This window comes from Salarias fasciatus, chromosome 6 (genome assembly GCF_902148845.1).
Source record: "Salarias fasciatus chromosome 6, fSalaFa1.1, whole genome shotgun sequence".
Classification (NCBI taxonomy): domain Eukaryota; kingdom Metazoa; phylum Chordata; class Actinopteri; order Blenniiformes; family Blenniidae; genus Salarias; species Salarias fasciatus.
In genome coordinates, this window is record NC_043750.1 from 4,284,333 (window position 1) to 4,294,369 (window position 10,037).

Below are 10,037 nucleotides of genomic sequence, written 5' to 3' on the forward strand. Positions count from 1 at the left end.
ATCAAGAAAGGTTTCTAGTTGTGGCAAAACAAGCTGTTTTCGGCCTGTTTACATGGCGATGGCGCCCGGAGTCACTGAATACGCTGTTTAATGAAAACAGCTCCCAAGGTGAAACTTTTGGAAATCGATTTGACGTTGATGAAAAAGTGGAAAACTAACTTTCTGAAAACGCTCAACTCTTTGGAAACGAGGGAGAAGGTAACTTCTCTGAAATGCTGCTGCTGCACATGAGCACCACAGAAGTAGTCAATAGTTTGTGCACAAACGCATGTAGAAGTAATTCCACATCACCTGATGTTTGGCCAGATCAAGGGATTAATGAGCAGAAGTTCTGAAAATCTTCCATAAAAAGTCTGAGAGTGTGGCCCAGTGTGACCTTTGACCTGAAGTGAGGTCTTACTGGGAGGAAGTGACGTTTGTGTTACAATCGTCCATTTACAGCTGGTCTGCTTAACGATCATTATGTGAAGAAACATCCTCAGTGTCTCCTGTGAGCTGGAAAAATCTATTTCTTTTTATTTAAACATGCCTCATCTGAAATCCAGGCTTTATGTTAACTTGTGTAGAAACGCTCAGGAGGTCAGTTGCTGTGAGTGAGACCATGACTTTATGTTCGACCGCCGTCTGTCTGGTCTGCGCAGACGTCCACCCCGAGGCCGAGCGGTTCGGAAAGCCCCGCTCCGAGGCCGGCGTTCCCCGGGACGCCCTCGGAGGCTTCTGCTCAGACGCACCGGGCCGGAGTGGGAGGCTGCGCACATCAAACACACAGCCTGACCTCTGCCTCTGTGTGTGTGTGTGTGTGTGTATGATGGAGCAACTTTCAGTCCAGACTGGTCTCAACATGACTTCACCGACTCAACACTGCCATCTGTGGTTCCTTGACAGTATTACAAGGTTCAGGAAAATCAGTCTTGCATATTTAAAATCTTTATTCCATCTTCATTTTCTTAACACTGTTCAGTTAACACACACACACACACACACACACACACACACACACACACACACACACACACACACACACACACACACACACACACACACACACACACACAGTCTCGTATTTCTATCCTTGTGGGGACCTTCCATTGACTCCCATTCATGTCTAGCCCCTAACCCTGACCCTTACCCTAACCCTAACCCACACCACAACAAAGCCTAACCCTAAAGAAATGTTTTTGCACTTTTACTTTTTTCAGTAACAACAACATGGTCAAGAAAACACTGTTTCTCCTACTTAGGACCGGAAAAAGGTCCCCACAAGGCACGTTGTTCCACGTTTTGCTATCCTTGTGGGGACATTTGGCCCCAACAAGGATAGAAATACGAGAACACACACACACACACACACACACACACACACACACACACACACACACACACACACACACACACACACACACACACACACACACACACACACACACACACACACACACACACACACACACACACACTCTAATGCTGGGACAGGCTTGTTCCACCACAGGGAGAAGCTGAAACTGAGTGTTTAACCATGAAGTCGAGCTGGATGGAAAGTGAACGGACTTAAATCAAGATTGTTCTGTGATCATGTATTCATATATTTCATAATTTACTTTTTTAAATGATTATTGAACATACACACATTTTCATCACATAATCTGTGCCACAAAGAAAACTTCTCATTTTAAATCTAAAGGTTATTATGGCACAGTCTGATGAGCCTCGATGAGGTTAACAAACCTGGTTGAGAAAGAGTCTTAATTTAAGTTCCCAAATTTAAAATCGAAATTTAAAAACAGTCTTGACTCCCCCAGGATGGAAACTACCAGTCAAATTATGATTAATCATCAACTCAATAATCATCGAGCAGAAATATTTTATTTCTATGAAAGGTGAATTCAGTTACATTTCTTTTTGCACGCAGGGAACATGAAACAAAATAAATTATATCCTCTGATATTTTGCTCACTTTGAGATGATTTATGGAGAACATGCACATTTTAACTGCTTAGAAAATCATCGCAAAGACGTGGGACTGAAAGGAACGGTCACAGGATGAGAAATGAAACAGACCGGCGTTACGGTTTTCCTCTCATCCAGCTGCTGCAGCAGCGCCGGCTTCACTCAGGACTTCCTCTCTGAGCACATCTGGAGGAGAGTCTGCACCACAATGACACAGGCGGCACCGCCTTCTCTCCCCGGTGTGTGTGTGTGTGTGTGTGAGTGTGTGTGTGTGTGTACATGACGGCCTGTTCGCCCACTGCAGCCTCATCACTGACAGACTGTGTCAGCACCATCGGGAGGCGACGTGGAGCTCCATTCAGCAGGTTCCTCTTCTTCCTTCACCGACTCGTTTCTTTACCTGCGGAGAAGCGACGCCGGTCAGAAGACGGCTCTTCTCACCAACACTCAGATTAAAATTCACGTCCAGCTCTGACCTGCGGCCCGAGTGTCAGCTAAACATTTTCTTTAGTTTGGAAAAGAAGCCTCCCTCCTCCTCCTCCTTCGGCTGTTTGTCCTGTCCCTCTGAGCTTGAAGCTGTGCTGCCCCCTGCTGGACGAAAACACGCACTTCATCAGCTGTGGGTGTTCTCACACTGTCCTGCATAAAGCAGTTCAGGGTCACACACAGCTCAGCTTCCTCCTGAGTCGGTTTAAATAGTGCCATTAAGGTTTTTCTTTGTTGGAGTGCAGAGCATTCTTCAGGAAAATGTCTTTATATTCACAAAAAAAGACACAATTACTACCAAAAATCACTACAATCTAATAATAATAAAAAATGTATATTTTAATGAAAGCTTTAGGTTTTTGCGACCTGCCCCTGACAGCATGGCGTTGAGGCTAACGTTAGTTTGCTAGCATTTTTCATTGCACAACATTGATATGTCAGCTCAGGTCTCAGTGAGAAATCTGCTACTTCTGAGGATTTTCTTTTTTCTTTTTTTTCTTTTTTTTTTAAAAGAATGTTTTCTTTGTTTGGCGGCCAGATTGGAGCCTCGTGTGGGCTGGTTTTGGCCCGCGGGCCTTATGTTTGAGACCCCTGCTATAAAGGTGAGCACAGAGCGAGTGAAAAAGCTCCTGACCTGCTGATGGAGTGACTCCGTTGACGGTTCCCTGAACGTCCGTCTCCTCCTCTGCGAAGCTAAGCAGCAGCGAGCGCTGCCTGCGAGTCAACTTCCTGCAAACAACCGCCACACAAATAATCACACAGAAAACAAACAAAGGATTAATTTAAAAAAAAAAAAAAGGTTGTCTTAAAGCAACTTCTCATCTGACGTCTGTATCACCACACTCAGCCAAACAAAATCTCCTTGTGGTAAATTCAAACATATTTCACATACTTAAAAAACAAAAGCAGTTTCGCACACAGCTATGATCAGAACTCATTCTGCAGCTTCTTCCAGTTTCTGCCTCTTTATGGTGGCATCCATTTGCCGAGTCTCATCCGACTTACTTCCTGTGTTAAACAAGTAGTTCGAGCTTCTGTCTCTTTGAAAACCAATCAACCTTTGATTTTTTTTTTTAAACAGCAGCACACATGATCTATTACGGCCTTTAAACTTGTTGAATGCAGACTGGTTAATGTCAGCCAGTCACATCCAGGACTGAGTGAGTCTGTATTCCACATTTCTTAGTGGCACATGAGTAAAATACACAAACACAAAAAGTTTTTTTTGGATCACTTCTGAGGAGGTACCATGAAATCCAATCAAAGCTCTGAACATAAAGCAAACAGACGCTCTTGGCTCACAGTAAAGGTTCTCTTATTGCACTGATCAGTTGGCGATCGCTCTGGAATCCGGCTGTCCTGGTTTTCGATGCTCTGCGTCGTCTCTGACGGCAGCTCAGAGCGTGTCCAGGATGTGACTTGATGTCGCACTATTCTGACGTGTTTTCGCGGGTCTCACTTGGGAACTCTGATCTTGATGTGGACGTAGTGATCTCCGTAGCTGTAGCTGTTCATCCTGCGGATGCCTTTCCCCTGCAGCCGGATCACCTGGTCAGCCTGGCAGCCGGCGGGAATCTGAAAGCCCCGGAGGACACGGCTGAAAGCCATCCAAAAAACAGGAGGTGTCCTCCTTCCAGAAAACACACTGTGACAAATTAAGCGAGGTCGACTCACCACTAAGCTGATGGTTTCATGAAGGCCCTGGCCCGTGGCGCTGCCTCCCAGCACGGCCTGACCGATGGAGATGAACATGTCCGAGTGGATGTCCGCTCCGTTCCGCCGGAACACGGGGCTCCTCTGGACCTGCGCCGTTCACACACAACCCGTCACACACCGCAAACTGAAACTGTCAGGATTCAGCCGTCACACGTTCGAACGCTCACCCTGAACGTGATGAAGATTTCTCTCGACCCGACCGACATTTTCACTCTCTGCCCGTTTTCCACTCCTGTGACGACAACATGTCAAACTGAGGAGACTGAAGAGAACCTTCAGGAAACGACACCAACGGCCTCCGGGGGAACAACCCACCGGCGGGGACGGGCACGGTGACCGTCTGCCTCTGCTTGGTCTGGCCGGAGCCTCGGCAGACGATGCAAGGCGTGTAGACGAGGCGTCCCTTCCCGCCGCAGCGCCGGCACGCGCTGCGCATCACGAACGGCCCGGTGTTGATGGACTCCTGCCGGGAGAGGCGACGCCGTGTTGACCCAGGAGGACCGCGTCACGGGCGGGGCCGCAGCCCGGCGCCGCCACACTCACCATGCCGGTGCCGTTGCAGAAGTTGCAGAGAGACACTTTGGTGCCGGGCTCGCTGCCGCTGCCGCCGCACCGCGGACAGTCGTCGTCCAGGTTCACGCTCAGGTCTTTATTGGCTCCCTTTGCCGCTTCAGTGAAGGTGAGCTCCATCACAAACTGGAAAAATACAGGAAATCAGGGTACATTCAAGGTCAGTGACTCCAGAGCGTGAGCCGCAGCCCCCTGGTGGTCTGAGGCGGTACTGCAGGTGGATTGAAAGGACTTTTCTATACAATTCTTGTCACTAGACCTTTAGAAAAACAGGATTCCCCGCTGTCAGAGAACACAAGCAGTAAATAGAAATATAGAAAAGGTTGGGTGTTATTCAATATTGTTATTCAATTTGGCACAACAACAGAAGCACATTGGAACTGATAAAAGTGACTAAATACTGTCATTCTTTATTCATCTGGCCAACATTTATAGTTTTGCCTTGAAGTTGGTTTTACGTTGGTCGGTGCGGCTCTCCTTAAACTACACCTTGATGAATATGAAGCAGACTTCAACAACGCCGATTGTCAAGTTAAATGAGGGTCTGATCACTTTCATTAATGGGGAAAAACACGGAGCGTTCAAATATTTTCCCAACTTTTAGCACAAAATGTATTTTATGTGTTGCATAAATGTGGCTGAGATACTGCCGACATTGATGGACTCCTGCTTCTTACTGTGAGACCGTTTAATCACTTCAACAGACTGTTCAGAAAATCAGCATCTTGCTGCGAGACAAGAAAGCTGTTTGTTTCTCATCTGGGTTCATCAACAGACTATTCTGTCTCATGGAATTCTATCTTATTCTCATATTTCAGTCATGGTTAAGTAAGTCATGGAAGTGGTATATGTGATACTGATAAGTGATATTTCAAAATCTTGAAGTTTCAAGAAGTCTCAAAGTTTGGTTATCTGAGACACAGACAGGCTTTTTGAGGGTAAAGCGTGTTCACACCAAAAGGAAACATGTTTCTCCTCCGTTCACACATCACAAAACATTCAGAGCGTTAAAACGTGGCCCTAAATTTCAAGCAGAGACGTCAGACGCTCCTCACCTCAGGCCTTTGCTCGAACATGCTGTTGATGTCTCCAAAGTTCATGCCTCCTGAGAACTCGCCAAAGATCTTCCTGAAGAGAGCTTCGGGGTCAATGTTGGTGGTCCCGGCCCGGTAGTACTGCTGCTGGCCCGCCCCCGCACGGTTGGGGTCGAAGCCCGCGGCTCCGTATGTGTCATACTGTTTCCTCTTCACCTCGTCACTGAGAACCTGCACAGAAACAAGCTTTAATACCAACTTCTGGAAGTTAATTCTGCTGAATGTCGACCAAACCGCCCTCCTGTTTAGTACCTCATAGGCCTCGGCCAGCTTAGCAAACTTCTCTTTGGCATCTGGGTCATCTGGATTGGTGTCAGGGTGGTACTTCTTTGCCAACTGTGAAAAAGACGACGACATAAAATTTGTTAAAGGTCAATTTTTTCCTTCCACATCGTAGATAAATAGATTAAATGATGGAACAGAAACGTGAAGAGCTCTGAGTGAAGCTGTGACTTTCAGGTGTAAACTGAGGAGGTCAATATGGCAACTTCACAGCCTGTAAAGCGCAAAGTATGTTTTCAAATTGAGCAAGCTGTGCATAAACAAAACATCTGGGATGTCATGGTTCCAGTTTTGAACATCATCTCACTTCATATTCAGTCTACAGCTGACGCACACCTGGTAGTATGCCTTCTTGATGTCCTTCTGAGAGGCTGTGCGGGAAACACCCAGAACTCCGTAGAAGTCCTCTTTGTTTGCTCGAGGGCTGCTGGAGTGGAACGGACGGCAGGAAACGCCATGGGGACACTTCACCCCTACAAAGAGAACGAAGGCAATGAAAAATGACTTGATCAGCGAAACCCAGAAGTTTGTGTGCAACACATAAACCACTTCAGTCATCTCGGATTGAAATAACGTAGGAAGGCCTTACAGTGATCACATTATATGACTATCATATGCAGAAAACTGTTAAATTTCAAAGATTTTGAATATTTATGTAGTTACTCATGAACATAACCCATTACTAGTGTAGATGCTGAAGCTTTGAAAGCTGTTCAGTGCGTGTTCAGGGGAGGTTTGAATGTTCTGTCTTTGACCTCTTTCAGCATATTAAACATCACCGACACATTCAGAATGATCGTATGTGTGCTGCTGTGAATCGGAGCGGATTCAGAGCTGCTACCTTCCTCCTGCCTGTGTTCACTGGGGCAGTGAGACAGAGGAGAGGACAGCCTGTTATGTATCCACTGACTGAGCCGTTACATCAGAAAAACACCACAAACAGGCCGAAACAACAGCTGTGGAAAACTCTCCGTTCACGTCTTTAGGGTAAAAAGAACTGAACAGTGGAACATTTAGGACATTTCTGAGGAAAAAGATATGATATAAGTAAGAGTTGGATAACTTCTCTCACCGGTCAGCACCCTCAATGTCACGGTGCGTCCCGGTGCCCAGGAGCTCCAGCCCGCCGCTGCCGCTGCCCCGGTCCCTGCTCCTGGCCGGGGTGTCTGCGGCCACCGCACCCGGCACAGCCCTCCGTGTCCGGTGGAGACAGAGAGATGACAGCCGCGGCGGGCTCCACAACACCCCGAGGAAGAGGAGACAGACCCTGCTAGCCAGCGTGCAGCGAGCCGGCCAGCGGAGGCCGCCATCTTTCACGTCACTATGACGTCAGCGAGCCGCGTCAGGCACGCAGTGCGCACGCGCAGGGAGGGACGTAACGCGCGCCTCTCCCGCTGATAAACAAGAGGAAAACAAGAAAATATAACAATTAATACATTCAGCAAGGGCTAAATTTAAAAGAAGGACAGATAGAAGAATAAATGAATACATAAAGATCACCAGACTTTTCATTAAAGTACAACTATTTAACTTAACTTCCAAATTCAGGAAGCTCTGTTTGTCATTAGCCTGTACTGATCTGACAGTGGAGACACTAAAAAAGCATGGGAGGGATAGCAGCTGATTAAAAAAGTGTGATGTGACCATTAAAAGAAAGATAACTGTGACTGTGTTCTGCCTTTCTTCTGATTGACTTCAGCCAAGACTCAACTCAACAGAGCAAGTGGCTCTAATGTAAACTGAAAGATGGACATTAACGGGTGGACAAGAATAAAGGAGAGGTGGGAGTGCAGCCAATATCCACAAAGCCATATTTAAAGCTGTGAATTAATTTATGACAAAAAAGAGCATGTGTTCAGCTAGATTTAGATCAGCGTTAGACTGTTTCCCTGTGTTTACTCTTCCTAGAGTCCTTGCTTTGAAGCTTGAAGTGGAGGACAAAAATGGAACCACTGTGATAGCTCTTTATTTTAATTTCACAGCTTTATTTTTCAGTAAAACCAAATACAACCAATAGTTTTGACACAAACGTGACTTCCGCATGAAATATTTCATTCCGTGTTTAACACTCAGGTGGTTTTATAGTCCAGTCATGACTTCCTCCCAACCAGTTACAGCCAGTTACCCCTCTCAAAGGACAAGAGACAGCATGTGTACTGCAGGAGACAGGTGGAAGAAATTATCCTGAAAAAAGGTTTCAGTGGTTTATATCTTATAATATCAATCATGTTAATAACACTCCAGTGGAGCCCTGAAGTATTTAAATTACACCACATGGGTGCCAATCATTCTGGGATCGGGTACAATACTTACTTCTCCCTGTCTGGGACAGCATAGATCTGCATAGGGGAAACTGCCATGGCCGCCCAGACAGGAGCTCATACGTCTATGCTGGCCAGTGTGGAGCGCTCAGAATTAGTGTGTAGCGATGCTCCCTGGCTGTCCAGAGTGTCCAGAGATGTTTTCTCTCCATGCAAACATAAAACTGGATTGGCCACTGTTGGTACAAAAGGTAAGAAACAAAAAAAGCAATGAAGCACCGGATTGGCCAGTCATGGAGTTTGGACTGACACTGGGTTGATTACATGGCCGCTGGGAGTCACTTGACTTTGAAACAATACTATGTATTGTTTGGAGGTGTGGGGTAATTGCTATCCGACTCATCTAATGCCATTAGTCATTTTACAAAAAAGGGCCATCAGAATAATTAATAAAGTAGCTCCAAGAGAGCACACCACAAAACTGTTTCTGAAGTCAGGATTATTAAAATTAAAGGATTTAGTTGATTTACAAACATTAATGGTTATGTATAAGGCAAAGCAGTATTTGTTACCTCATCAATTGCAAATATTTTTTACATTAAACAGTGAAACAAGTAGAAGAAACTTGGACTTTTAACCTAGAGGTGTCAGGACAACACTCAAAGACGTGTGTCTCAGTGATTGGTGTCACAAAGTGGAATTCATTAGACAGGACATTAAAATGCTGTTCAAACATTAATCAATTTAAATGCAAATATAACGAAAATACATTTATCCGATATGGAAAGGAATAAAATGTGTAAGCAAGTCCATATGTTTTTGAATGTATGCAAGTATGTTTTTATTTATTTTAGTAGTCATTTATTTGTTTAGAATGCTTGAGGTCATCTAAGAGAAATTACCTGATTTTCTAAAAAGAAAGGGGTAGGAATAAAAAAGACTGGGTCTTCACCCTACCCCTGTTCTTGCCATGGTATGTATGTGCACTTTGCCAAATGTAACCACTTTTAATTTGTTGTTTTCATGTGCTACCTTGGAGAAAGAATAAATGAAATGAAATTAAATGAAATAGTCATAATTTAGAGTATGAGAAAACAACCAGCATCGTCGTTTTCTAGGGAAGATCAGTCTTGTTCAAAGTAACACCAGAGCTGGAAAAAGTACGGAAATATTGTAACTGAACTGAGTACAAGTTTTTTTTCACTTTGCAAACATAACAGTAAAAAGAAGTGGTGAAAAGGACAACTAGTCCTAAAATCCAATCAAATGCTATTAGTTTGTAAACAGGTTTTAGTCATAATTCGGAGCTGGCTTTCAAAATGCTGAGCTATTTCTTAACTACAAACTGAGTGAAGGGAACAGGGTTGGCTAGTTGCGGATTACATGTAATGGTGTTACATATTGGGATATTTAAAAAAGTTAATGTAATCGATTACAGCACATTAAAGAAAATTATAATCTCGCTGCAGGTATATCTGATAAGAACATGGATTACCTCCGGGATTTCACTTGAAAATCAGGCGGAATATAAAAGAGTTACAACAGACATCTGCGCCGTCCACAGACATCGTGACACTTCACACACGCTGCCACTGTGTGCCACAACAACAACAACAAGAAGTCGGTCTGTGCTGCCACAGATTTTGCCACCTGCGACTGAAGTCAAGGCTCCTCTCAATGA

The 10,037-nt window shown here is 45.0% G+C and overlaps 1 protein-coding gene across 3 annotated transcripts; it reads right to left on the reverse strand.

Moving 5' to 3' along the window:
- Positions 1-1,847: 1,847 nt before the first annotated feature.
- LOC115390250 (dnaJ homolog subfamily A member 3, mitochondrial-like) lies at positions 1,848-7,405 on the reverse strand. 3 transcript variants are annotated; one of them, XM_030094036.1, is made up of 12 exons: positions 7,168-7,405; positions 6,432-6,568; positions 6,066-6,149; positions 5,775-5,984; positions 4,693-4,845; positions 4,465-4,612; positions 4,317-4,381; positions 4,108-4,236; positions 3,893-4,008; positions 3,068-3,162; positions 2,424-2,535; positions 1,848-2,347 (listed from the first exon to the last, which is right to left on the reverse strand). In XM_030094036.1, exons 1-11 carry the CDS (start codon positions 7,403-7,405, stop codon positions 2,438-2,440), a joined length of 1,473 nt encoding a protein of 490 aa, XP_029949896.1. In that variant the 3' UTR covers positions 1,848-2,347; positions 2,424-2,437. The 3 variants fall into 3 exon arrangements, with proteins under 3 accessions (XP_029949896.1, XP_029949895.1, XP_029949897.1); XM_030094035.1 differs by having other exon boundaries at positions 2,424-2,538; XM_030094037.1 differs by lacking the exon at positions 2,424-2,535.
- Positions 7,406-10,037: the final 2,632 nt, after the last annotated feature.